The sequence below is a fragment of the Trichechus manatus genome, unplaced genomic scaffold, assembly GCF_000243295.1.
Source record: "Trichechus manatus latirostris isolate Lorelei unplaced genomic scaffold, TriManLat1.0 scaffold00211, whole genome shotgun sequence".
Lineage (NCBI taxonomy): Eukaryota > Metazoa > Chordata > Mammalia > Sirenia > Trichechidae > Trichechus > Trichechus manatus.
This window is the reverse complement of record NW_004444147.1, coordinates 3,982,961-3,995,858: the sequence shown is the minus strand read 5'-3', so window position 1 is coordinate 3,995,858 and position 12,898 is coordinate 3,982,961. Positions and strand designations below refer to the sequence as shown.

The 12,898-nt window shown below is 38.3% G+C and overlaps 1 protein-coding gene across 1 annotated transcript in view; it reads right to left on the bottom strand.

Annotated features, from left to right (window-relative positions):
• Positions 1-12,898, bottom strand: part of LOC101351287 (mRNA-capping enzyme) — a 94,448-nt gene that overhangs the window by 36,648 nt on the left and 44,902 nt on the right. Inside the window, exons 7-8 of the mRNA XM_023742495.1 lie at positions 4,649-4,758; positions 3,353-3,454 (exon numbers count right to left, since the gene is read on the bottom strand). Coding sequence (XP_023598263.1) covers positions 3,353-3,454; positions 4,649-4,758 — 212 coding nt within the window. The remainder of the gene's footprint in view (positions 1-3,352; positions 3,455-4,648; positions 4,759-12,898) is intronic.

Genomic DNA, 12,898 nt, shown 5'->3' with positions numbered 1-12,898 from the left:
AACTGGACTAAAACAAAGCTAAGAAGTTTTCTGAATACAATAAAACATTTTAAGGGACAGAGTAGCAGGGGTAGGGGTTTGGGGACCATGCTTTCAAGGGACATCTAGGTCATTTGGCATAACAAAGCTTATTAACAAAATGTTCAGCATCCTACTTTGGTGAGTGGCACCTGGGGTCTTAAAAGCTTGCAAGCGGCCATCTAAGATGCATCAATTGGTCCCAACCACCTGGAGTAAAGGAGAAGGAAGAACACCAAAGACACAAGGAAAGTATTAGCCCAACAGACAGAAAGGGCCACATAAACCAGAAACTTCATCAGCCTGAGACCAAAAGAACTAGATGGTGCCTGGCTACCACCAATGACCTCCCTGACAGGGATCCTCACAGAGAGTCCCTGATGGATCGGAGAAAGGTGGGGTGCAGAACTCAAATTCTATTAAGAAGACCAGGCTTAATGGTCTGACTGAGACTGGAAGAACCCCAGAAAGCATGGCTCCTGGATTCTCTATCAGCCCAGAACTAAAACAATTTCCGAGGCCAAATCTTCAGACAGGGATTGGACTGGACTATGGGACATAAAGTAATACTCGTGCGGAGTGTGCCTCTTAGCTCAAGCAGATACAAGAGACTAAACAGGCAGCTTCTGTCCATAGGTGAGAAGGAAAGGCAGAGAGCGTTGGGAGCTGGCTGAATGGACGTGGGGGATCAGGGATGGAAAGGAGGAGTGTGCTGTCACAGTATGGGGAGAGCAATTAGAGTCACATACCAATGTATGTATAAATTTTTGTATGGGGGAAAAAAATTTTAAGAAAAAAAAAAAAGAATTTTACAGTGTTGGTTGTACCAAAAATGAAGTGACAGTGCACCAAGGAAGTCCAACTACTAGTGAAAGACTGTACATTATCAGAAGTTCATCACTTACATTATACTTGGGAGTTCAAGGAGGTGATAGGAAACAAAGTCATAATGCTCTTGAAGCCATCTTCTCATCATTAAACTAGGGTCAGTGAGGAGATATGACTCAATTCTTTGTAAGTTAGGGAATGCCCATACTTACTTACGATTACATGACAAGTTTCAGCATACACAAAATTAACATCATATGGCTTTTCAAGAATATTTTTAAATAATGTCTAAGAATCTAGTGTAAATTTTTTAAAAAACTTGTTTATTTTACTCATAATTTAAATTAAAAAGAACACAAAGTAACATGATTTTGTTTGTAAATGTTTTGCTGATGAATGGATCAATATTTTTACTGTCCTGTCTTGGCACAGGTTAGAATAGATGTAAAGAGAAGATATGATGGCAAACATAGTGTTTTTATGTTTGTAAAGCAGTATTGTCTGCACATTGTCTGCTTTGCTTTTGCTGTTGCTGACATTTCCTTTATTGGTTCTCAATATGCCTGTTTCACTATTGCAGATCCCCTTAAAATCAGGCAGGGAACTAAGTGCTGTACCGGAAGTACCCTCTGTTGTAATGTTTGAGTCAAGAGTTGGAATGTAAGTGGTGCCTCACTTTCCCTAAGGACGTCAGCTTTGTTCTTCAAGGAAGCTGTTTCCAGATATTCAGCGACCTCAACTGACTCTGTGAATAAAACTCAGAAATAAAGATGGGCACAACCTATTGCCCTTGATAAATGAAAAAAAAAGAAGACAGAAGGAATACACAGAGTCACTGTACCAAAAATAACTGGTTGACGTTCATCCATTTCAGGAGGTAACATATGATCAGGAACCAATGGTACTGAACATACTGAGTATACTAAGATTCTGAAAATAAGCAGCAATGTTAACTTTCACTTATTCCTTCAAAAAAAGAATCCACTTTGGGAAAAGGTGGCATAGAAGAGGCAAATCACGTATCCATCCTTGTATACTCCTGGAATTAGACAAGGCTGACTTATCTTTTTATCTTATCTTTGCATGCTGTTTGAATTTTTAATCATGTATTCATAGTATTTTTTAAGCTAATTCATTTTTTAGTAAATTCAAAATAATATGAATAAATGAACATACATATGTAAAATACATTTGTTTTCTATTTGGATTTAGTAAACCAAGTATTAATATTAAAAACAATAACTGATTATAACTAAAAGCAAAAGGTCAATACTAAAATAATGATAGTGCTTATCTCTAGATGATAAAATTATTGTTTATTTTTATTCTCCTCTTGTGTTTGCTATTTTCTGAACTATGTTTAATGAACTCAATCTTACCTATGAAATACTAAAAAAAGGCAGAAAAGCCTAAATTGAGAGACTGTTTCCAACAAATCAAGACAACTGGAAGAAAATGTTTTGTTATATCCCCAAATACTAAAAATAAAATATAATAAAATACTCAGATATACTAGAAAGCATATCATGTTGAAATAATATCATTATATTCACTTAATATTGAAATCGAGCTGTATCTGCCCCATTCATGTCTCCACATGTATCTTTCAAGGTCACCACAAGTTAAATATAGATGAAAATAATCATGATACATAGGGTATACATGCTACTTTGACATTTAAAAACTTTTCATAGAAAATTAAAGGCAACCCACATCATCTTCAAAATAACATTTAAAAAACTAACATACATATATATATATATATAGGCACTCCTAATTATTCTAAAATGTTTTCTTCATTATGAAAGTCAATAGGACCTCTATATTAATATCTGTTAAAATGATGATTTCAACTATTATAAAATTTGCTGAATTAATAAATACATAGAATAAAAATGTAAAAAAAAAAAATTCCAAAAGAGAAAGGAAAATAAAATGCTATTAAGGAAGAGTAAAACATTAACGAAAATTAAAAAACTTAAGAACATGAAATTTGAAACTAAGCTTTGCTGTAAGGATACAACTACCTTAAGAGGGTATAACAATACAAAAAATATTAGCAAAGGATTAAGAGAAAAAGGATAACTACTATTCAAACAAATAAAAAATAGATTTAATTAGGGAGTTGGTAATTTTTATATTATAAACTGACAACACATCTGTTAACTTTAGAAGTACCCAACAACCATTAATGCCATGCAGTGGGAAGCAGACATCAAAAACCACAATATTCTCAAGAGAAAATGCTTTCAAACTTCGCATTTGATAGAGATTTATGTCGAACTAATAGTACCCTGAAACCAAAAATTTAGTACAATGAAAGATAAGTGCATTACATGGCCAAAAATACTATGCCTAACAAAAACTATGTAATTTTTGAACTGTGGTTTTTGCTGATCATGTCAGAAATTCACACTCCCAACAGTGTGAACCTTCCCTAACAACAAAGCAATATTCTTCAAGCATTAGGGTTATTTATAGAATTTTTTTTAGAAGTCTAACTTACCGAGTACCATCTGCTTTCCAGCTTACTTTATATGGCCTCTGCTCTAAAAGTTTAATATTTTGCTTGTCCATAGAAACAGGCTGTGCTCCAGGGAATCCAGACCTTAAATGAAGAACATTTTATTACTACTATAACTGGTATCCATACAAATCAATACATGCCTTAAATCAATCTCACATGAGTCACATATTTATCACAATGTTCTCCCTATCACGAGATTAACATCAGTTGGAATAACAGCAGCTTTCACAAGAATGCTAACAAAAGGTTATCATTTCGTTGACATTTTACGATACAAGTTAACAAGATTCTAAATTGTGCCTGCTATACTACCACTATTGAGTTAATTTTAAAATATTAATATACATGATCTAAACAATAAAGCGGTTATGTTTACAAGTCTTTTACTTCAGGAAGAAATTTAAATCTTGGCTTAATTACCTTACATTATTCTAGACCCGTATTTCTCCACCATGACACTGCCAACTTGGCATGACACTAGAGGGCAGGCAGATTTCTGTTCAAAAGATGCCCAGAAGTGACAAAACAGGAGAAATGTAGGTCAAAATTAAGGTACACTGGCAAGAATTGAACACAATAAAACCAATATTATTTCTTCATCATTTTTATCTTTAAATTAAAATTATTTCTAGCTGATTTATCTGATCTGTATGTACCACTCACAAAAGTTCTTTATATATAAATTCTTATAAATTTATATATAAATTTTTAACAATTAATGCTCCTATTTCATCATGTTCATACTGTATTACAATTTTCTGCCACAGATAACAATGATCAATATAAATGACCACAGACCAAGTCTTGTGAGCAACAGATAAGAGCTGTGAACTTTCTCCTGGGTACCTATTCTATGAAATGTCTGATAAATATTTTCAAATCATGGTGAGGGGCAGAACATATTTAAAGCTGATTCTCCCAGACTTCTGATTACAGAAAAACTGGAAAATGAGCCAAATTCAAGTTTCACCTATTCTCCCTTAATAGATAAAACCAGCCCAAACATGAAATCAGCAGCAGTAGAATCAAAGACACATAACAAATACTAGATAATGACAAGAGTAACTTTCTATTCTTTTAGGAAGATGTGAGTCATCTACTTTTGACTCAACCATCTGATTTATTAAACTGCTTGTCTAGAGAAAAACTTGATAAACTCTTGTTTGGTATCTTTTTAAGTACTCTCTTTCAAGGAGCAAATACAATTAATGTTTGTATTAATTTTAAGGGTTACAGAGTAATAATAAATTGTTAAAACATTAAAATGTTTATTACCCTTCCCAGGCACAGAACTGATGACACTTCTGCTGTACCTCTCCTAACTTTGGTTGAGTTGTTACTTGAGTTACACCTTTAACGGTTACACCTTCCAAGAAAATAGCACCCTTAAAATAAAAGGAAAAGAAAAATATTTTATTAGAGTTCAAATCCATTTGCCAAGAAAAGACTTCAAGATAGATTTGTTTATTTTCACAAATCTGAACAACTCAATTTTAAAACAGAAATGGTCTGCTCCAGAGGACTCTCTAAACTCCCATGGAATTGTATACCAGCTTCCCTTAATCCAGCATGTGATTTTCGCAGGGCATATATAGCCCAGTGTCTATGCCGCACTGTCTAAGAAGTCTACAGGCACTAGTTAGTAATCTAACAGTAGTAATAATGTATCTGCCATTTACTGAGAGCCAGGAAGAGTTATATCTCGCATCTTACATACATTCTCTCTAATCAACAACTCTGCAGAATAACTTGTATTATATTTATTTCACAGATGAGTACCTGAGGTATAAAGATATTATATAATTTATTCAAGTAGTAGAAATAAAATTTTTTAAACCCAGGCCTACATTATATTATACTTTTCATCAATAATTCTCACCTGGGGAAGAGGAGAGGCATTATATCATTGGTAGGGCATAGATTTTAAGAGGATAAACACCCAAAATCTATAACTCTGTAAACTAGAATAAGGATATAACAGTAGGCTAAGCCACAGTGACTGGATGTATCAACATGAAAACTAAATATTACTCATCATTGAATTTTTAATCTAAATTATTTATGTTAGAACTACATAAAGTGTCTCATTGTATCTCACAGCAAGCATATTTTTGAAATATCATAGAGAAGTGAAGCAGATGGAGAATTTATACATCAAACAAATAGAGAACAATCTTCAAAATTTTAAAGTCTAAAAAAATAGTCTAGATTTATGCTACAATTACTCTCAGACACATAAGAGAGCTGGCATCAGTCTCAAGCAAAATCTATAAAACAACTCTAGCTGTTAATGTAATTAGGGAATAAAAAATATGGTCTACAAGCTGCAATGATCAACCTTCTGGCAAAAACTTGGCAACATAGGAAGGGAAAAAAAGAACACTTAATACTTGGTCCACATATGTCTCTATCAAAGCTAGAAGAGTCCTGAGTTCTTCTATCAGACACTGATCCTGCCTCTTGTCCCAATTATCACTTTTTATAGTTATCTAATCTGTCTCCATGTCCCTGGATGGCACCAGCAATTTGCACTCAACTGCCAACCTAAAACTTGGTGATTCGTTACATGGTGCCCAGCTACCACCAATGACTGCCCTGATAGGGAACACAACAGAGTCCCTGACGGAGCAGGAGAAGAGTGGGGTGCAGAACTCAAATTCTAGTAAAAAGACCAGACTTAATGGTCTGACAGAGACTGGCAAGACCCCAGAAGACATGCCCCCGGGACTCTCTGTTAGCCTAAAATTAAAACCATTCCCAAGGCCAACTCTTCAGACAAAGATCAGACTGGACTATGCGACATAAAATGATATTCGTGAAGAGTGTGCTTCTTAGCTCAAGTAGATACATGAGACTAAATGGGCAGCTCCTGTCCACAGGTGAGATGACAAGGCAGAGAGGGTCAGGAGTTGGTTGAATGGACAAGGGAAATCCAGGGTGGAAACGAGAGTGTGTTGTCACAGTGTAGAGAAAGCAACTAGGGTCACATAACAATGTATGTATAAACTTTTGTATGAGAGACTAACTTGAATTGGAAACTTTCACTTAAAGCACAACAATTTAAAAAAAAAAGGAGAAAAAAAAAAAAGCAGGGCAAGAAAAAAACGAGCACCCCCTCTCTTCGCAGAGGAGGAGTGCTTGCTCCCATTTTGAAAGGAGCTGTGTGGAAATTTCACATTTATTGTTTATTGCCAGCAGTATAGGCCTAGCTTCCTGGGTATTGTGGTACTGTTAATGCCTAGCTTGCATATTTCACTTTTGCATGCTCCTATGATTTTGATTTGTTTTCCTCCTGTCCCCCACCTCCCCTTGATTTCCCATGACTTTGAAGTTTAACTAAGTTTCTCTTTGAGAGGTAGAATGACCTTGGAGGGTAGAGTAACTCATCGGCGACATGATAATAAGGGTGCAAGATGACCTTCAAGGACTGCCAGGTGCAGAATGTAACCACCGGAAAAAAAACTATAATCTTGTCCATAAAAAAAACTTTCAGCCAGTCTCCAAGGGGGAGACAGGTCTTTTGGAGGAGCTCATTCCCCTCTGTCTCCTGTATATCGATATACAATAAAAACACTCTTGCTGCTCACCTCACCCCTGTCTCAGTACTGGCTTCTGCAGCAGGCGGCTCAGACCCACCATTGCAGTAACAAATTTTGGCGCCCTATGTGGGGCTCTCCAGCAGCTTGAGACCTGGTGGCCCCGAGGCTGGCCCAGGATTGTCTGGCTGTCTCCCTGAACGGCCGGCTACAAGAAGCTCCCTTTGCCTCCAGGGAGCTGCCGACAGTACCGAGGCCCGCTGCGGCACCACCAGTACCCAACTGCACCAGACGGAGGTAAGGGGGGAAACAAGCAAGACTGGTATAAGAGGATCCTAAGGTGAGTCTGCAATTCCTCTCCCTGTTGCACTCAGGGCCGGGGCAAATAGGGCAGTCCCGAGGTTTCCGGAACGGGACCTGAGCCCTTGGTTTCTGAGCCAGAGGGCGCCTCAGATGACCGATCCCCGTGAATAGGGTAGCAGAAAAGGACTCTTGGTGACTCCGGAGTCTTGGTCTTGGGTGTGTGTGTGCTCGTGAATGTGTCTGGAAGATTGAGATTCACTAAGATCACCTCTGTCGGCAGGCAGGGCTGTCTGAGAGGCTGAAGGGATCGAGAGCACCTCCGGCAGCTTGTGGGATTTTTCGTGAGTGTGTCTGGGAGGTTGAAACTCTCTAAGATCACCTCTGTCGGCAGGCAGGGCCATCTGAGAGGTTGAAGGGGTCAAGAGCACCTCCGGCAGTTTGAGGGATTTATTCGTTTACTGTGGTTCTGTGTCTGTCCTGTCCGTTGTCTGTGTGTACCTAGTATCATACCATCTACTTGGGTGCCCTGATTCGGCTGTTAGGGAAAGTGAAAATACCCTAGGTGAGACTGGTTCTTGAGATAGCCATAGTATCTTAAGACGATGTTCACGAGTTCACTGATCTGGATCCTGAGAGCCCTGAAAATGCCAGAACGGTCAATATAATCTTTACAGGACAAAGTGCCCCCGATATTAAGAGAAAGCTTCAGAAAGAAGGAAGTACAGGGTTAAAAATCCCTTGGCTAGAGCTGGCCTGCCAAGTTTACTCTGGCCGAGATAAGGGGCAAGAAAGAAAAAAAGCTACAGACCAAAAGTGCCAGGCAGCCTTCCTAGCTGCCTCCTTGCAGGCTGAAGGCCATCCCTAGAGAAAACAAAGAAAAGGAGGGAGACCAACGCCACAGGAGCAGAGAAGTCCCCACACCCTTTCAAAAAGAGACCAGAGTAGCTGGCATAGTTAAAAAAATAAAAAAGGAACATTAAAAGTGACAGTGTGAAAATACCAAACAAAAGAACAAAAAAAGAAATTAGTTACCTTTTGCCCTTCAAAATGCCTAGGTCAACTTAAACATATGTAAATGTCTTCTATGAATCAAAACAGTGAGGGTGGGGCAAGATCAGGCCTCCTCTGCCTCAGCCCCCAGTCTCCAAGGTCATGTAGCTCCAGGGAAGCTTTTAAAAGACCTTTTCCAACTAGGCAGAGACCCTTTTAAGACAAAGATTAGAAAAACTGCTGCTTTGCTATAGTTATCAGAAACTGGGTGGATCCCAGTCATAAAAGAACTGTAAACAAGTTCTCTATATTACAGGGGAACTCTAAGAAGTCAAAAGGAATAGAAATCACAATGAGACACACTTCAAATGGCCTGGAAAAATGCTTCTAGCAGTAGCCAGGGGCTTAAAGTTATATCCATATCAATGGATTGGTCAATTGAACAGAGACTTTGTGATTTCCAAAGCCAGCTGATAAAATCTCTGAGGGCTAAAATTAGATTAAGAAATACAAGAAATAATAAAAGTTAAATGAAAATTAGAATATTTAAACAAACTTCTTTCAACAACAGTTATGTTTTATCATATACAGGCTTAAAATAATTCCCAAGACATTTTATGTAACTTATTGATATTAAATTAACAGATATTTGTCATAATTTAAGCTTATATACTTTGGCTTTTTATGCCAGAAGAGGAAGAATATACATATATATTTAAGTCTGCTGATGAGTGTGTTCATTTTTGCCATTTTAAAAGAATGCATTATAAGAGGTATGCAACAAAGATGTTTAAGAGGTTTATCAAAAAAGAAATGTATTTAATATGGTCAAAAGTTTTATCTGTCTGACTAAAGTTTAGTGGTTTAATTTATAATTTGTGAGATTTTTTGACTTGAATATTAAATAGCATGTAAGGTAGAGAGTTGAGTTTGTTGCTGTTGGAATGACTTGGGTGTTGTTTCACGGTGGCTTGTGGTCGGCTCCTGATGGCTCTGGAACTTCATGGAAAGCCACAAGGGATTCTTGTTTAAGAGAAGGGTGCTGAAGGTGAAGGGGGTAATTTAGCATATTGTAAATTGTGCGAGGAATGTTGTCGGGATTGGAGGACATGACTGACTCTTGTTGGGCTGAAATTTGTGTGTCAGTATTTTCTCTTGTGTTTTTGCCTAATACTAGACAGCAAACGCACAAGATTATGTTAAAATTTTATTATTATTTCTTGATTGCTAACTTGGTTGCAACTTTATCAAAGCCAATGGTTTGACTGGGAATTCACATCACTTACTAATGAAGTTTTCTTTTATTACTATTCAGGTGTTTAAAGATTTGATAATCTTAGTATATTCTTGGTATATCCTGACTATATGGTATTATGTCTCAAAATTATTATGTATGATATCTGAAGTTCTTTAAAAATACAATTAATGGTTATATTTAAAAATATTTTTAATCCAAAGTTTTTTTTTTTTAACTGATTTTATTTGGCCTTTAAGTTGTGCTTGTAATTAACTTCTATCAGGTCTTTTGCTATAAGAGTATTATTTTATAAATTAATTATGGTCATACTAAGTTTTGTCATCTACAGATAAGCTTTTACTTTACTGATCTGCTGAAAACGTTTGATATTGGACTTATGAAAAGGCTGTGACTAGACTCAGTCAAGATTTCCAGAACTCTTATGCAGAAGTTGATGAGTTTACAGGCTGCTGCTGATCTAGAATCATGTGGAACAAAAACTGACTACATAAGATTGAGTAAACGAAAAGATACTATGAGTTTTATGTAAGAATACTGCGAATGTTTTAAGGTCCTACTTTCTGAATATAAGAAACCATTTTCCTTTCTCCTAAATTATCTAACTAACGGGTTTAAATATTATAACTCTTAAATTAGAAGTTCCTGTTGGTAAACTCAGCAAAGTTGTAAATATCATAACCAAAAAGTGTCTAAAATTTGAGCTATGATTTTACAAAAAAGAATAGCATTAGCCTTCCTGTTAGTCTCTCAAGAAACAGTTTGTGCCATAATAGATAAACATTGCTGTATTTATATTAATACTCAATCTGAGGTTTTTGCAGAATGTAGCTGCTGTTGAGACACATGAAAAACAGTTACTGATACTGCTTATGCATAAACAAACACCTCATGAAAACTGTTTTCCCTGGTTCAAAGACCTTAGTGCCATGGTTTCGTTGGTTATTTCAGAAAACTGGCCTAATGTTGTTGTTAGTATTTCTGCTTTATTTCTTAGTTTGCTGTATGGTGCTTGAGATCTTAAAGACCAAATGATGCCCAATTACCATTCACTGAACATTTCTGATAAAAGATTCTATAACAAGATCATGATCCAAAAGAAAAAATATTGGTATTTTTATGCAATAATGTGTGGCCCCAATATCAATTAAGAGACCAGGACAGATGACACAACATAGGTCCATGGCTTACCATACGATTCTGCAGCTTAATTTGTTTTGTAAGAAAGAAAAAGTGGGATGAGGTCCCCTATCTCCAAGCTTTCATGTCCCTCTACCAGACCTTAAACCCTTCTAACCAAGTTCTTTATCAGGCAAGACCAAAGACAAAGTGCTCCCTGAGTCCTCAACAGAGGACTCCCTCTTGAAAAGATTAGTCCTGGTACCTGCTTTTGTCCTCCTCCCCCACCCCTGTATGGAGATGGTGTAGTCACAGTCGACAGGTCGGGATGGAGAGAGATGGAGCCTGATTCTGGTACAGAGGGGGTACAGGAGGTTGGCGGAGACAGAGAGAGCCAGAAAGTGAGAGTTCAACTGCCTCAGGTATGGTCTGCCCCTCCCACACCCAACAGGGTACCGTTTTTGGTGAGGGTGCTGTAGGGAGGGGTTTGGGCAGGGCAATTACTTGAAATTGTTTTTAAAATCTTCAACAATAGAGATCAGGTGACAGAAGAAAAGGAAAAAAAAAGAAAGAATGAAGCAAAAAGCGGCCTTGCTGACAGCTGCCCTAGCCCCTCCAGGTCTGCAGAGAAGAACAAGAGGCCAAGAGCTACACCACCCAGGACCTGAGTTTATGACTGATAAACTCTGAAAGAAAGTACTATTACATAAGACCCAAGTATGCAGTATAGTATCAGCTCTACATAAAGAAACTCACTACAAGAGAGATGCCAGCCTCGAGTGAATCCAACAGGTGGCCACCAGGCCGAATTCCCTAAAAATCATCCGGGATGTTACAAGAGGTGTCGCCTATGTGCAAGACACAACCCAGAGACTGCGCCACACCCAGTGGAACCCAGAGTCCAACACCGAGAAACAAACATGGGAGAAGACTGGCAAGTGGATTTCACAGTAATGCCCCGGGCACCCAGGAACTTCAGGTACCTTGTGGTCTTCGTGGACACCAACTCAGGGTGGGTAGAGGCTTTCCCTTGTCAGACTGAACAAGCTCGAGAGGTAACCAAAGTACTACTCAAAGAAATTATTCCTCGTTTTGGGTTGCCAATATCCATCCAAAGTAACAATGGGGGAGCCTTTGTAAGGCTCTGGACATTAACTGGAAATTACATTCAACCTGGAGGCCACAGTCAACTGGGAAGACTGAGAAGATAAATCACACTCTGAAGAAAACCCTAGCCAAGCTCTGCCAAGAAACACTTACTACCTGGATACAAGTTTTGCCCATTGCCCTGCTCAGAATCTGGGTAGCCCCTCGAAGCAGGCTTAAATTAAGCCTTTATAAATTAATATATGGGAGACTGGTCCTGAAAAAGTCAACTTTCCCCACCTCAGTGATGATCGAGGTGGAGAAAAGAGACTGGGTCCGTTCTCTGAGAATTGTCATAAACACTGCTAATCCATATGCTTTTTCCCGTTTGTCTTTCCCTTCTGAGACTCCCCTTCATAGGTTCCAACCCGGAGATCCGGTCCTGTTGAAAACCTGGAAAAAAAATCAACACCCAGAGGATCAACTGGCCCCAGGTGGAAAGGACCTTTTAAAGTTCTCCAGCATTTTTTCTTCCTTGGGGTCTTGGTTAGCCCCTATCCTTACAATAATAGTAGTAATCATTCTAATCTACACTTGTGTCCCTTGCCTCATCAGGGTACTCACTAAGGGGGCTACCAGTACTCTCAGAGCTGGTGGAGTTTTTGCTGTGATAAGTGAAGATGCCCCTTCATCATGCCACCTAATTCGCCAAGATACGACTGATTTCCATTCTCACCACCCCCCTATACTCTTTCTAACACGCATTGAAAGTCCTCGACCCTCGTCGACGCCCCTGGTCAGCAAGAAGTAGCCGGAGTAGAATGGCGCCCTGTTCCCCAAGATTGAGAAGCTTCCAACAAAAGGGGGGACTGAAAGGGGCTGTGTGGAAATTTCACATTTATTGTTTATTGCCAGCAATATAGGCCTAGCTTCCTGGGTATTGTGGTATTGTTAATGCCTAGCTTGCATAGTTCCCTTTTGCATGCTCCTATGATTTTGATTTGTTCTTTGCCTATCCGCCCCCCACTCCCCTTGCTTTCCCATGACTTTGAAGTTTAACTTTAAAGTTTCTCTTCGAGAGGTAGAATGACCTTGGAGGGTACAGTAACTCATCTGCAACATGGTAATAACAGTGCAAGCTGACCTTCAAGGATTGCCAAGCGTAGAATGTAACCATCGGAAAAAAAAAAACTATAATCTTGTCCATATAAAAACTTTCAGCCAGTCTCCAAGGGG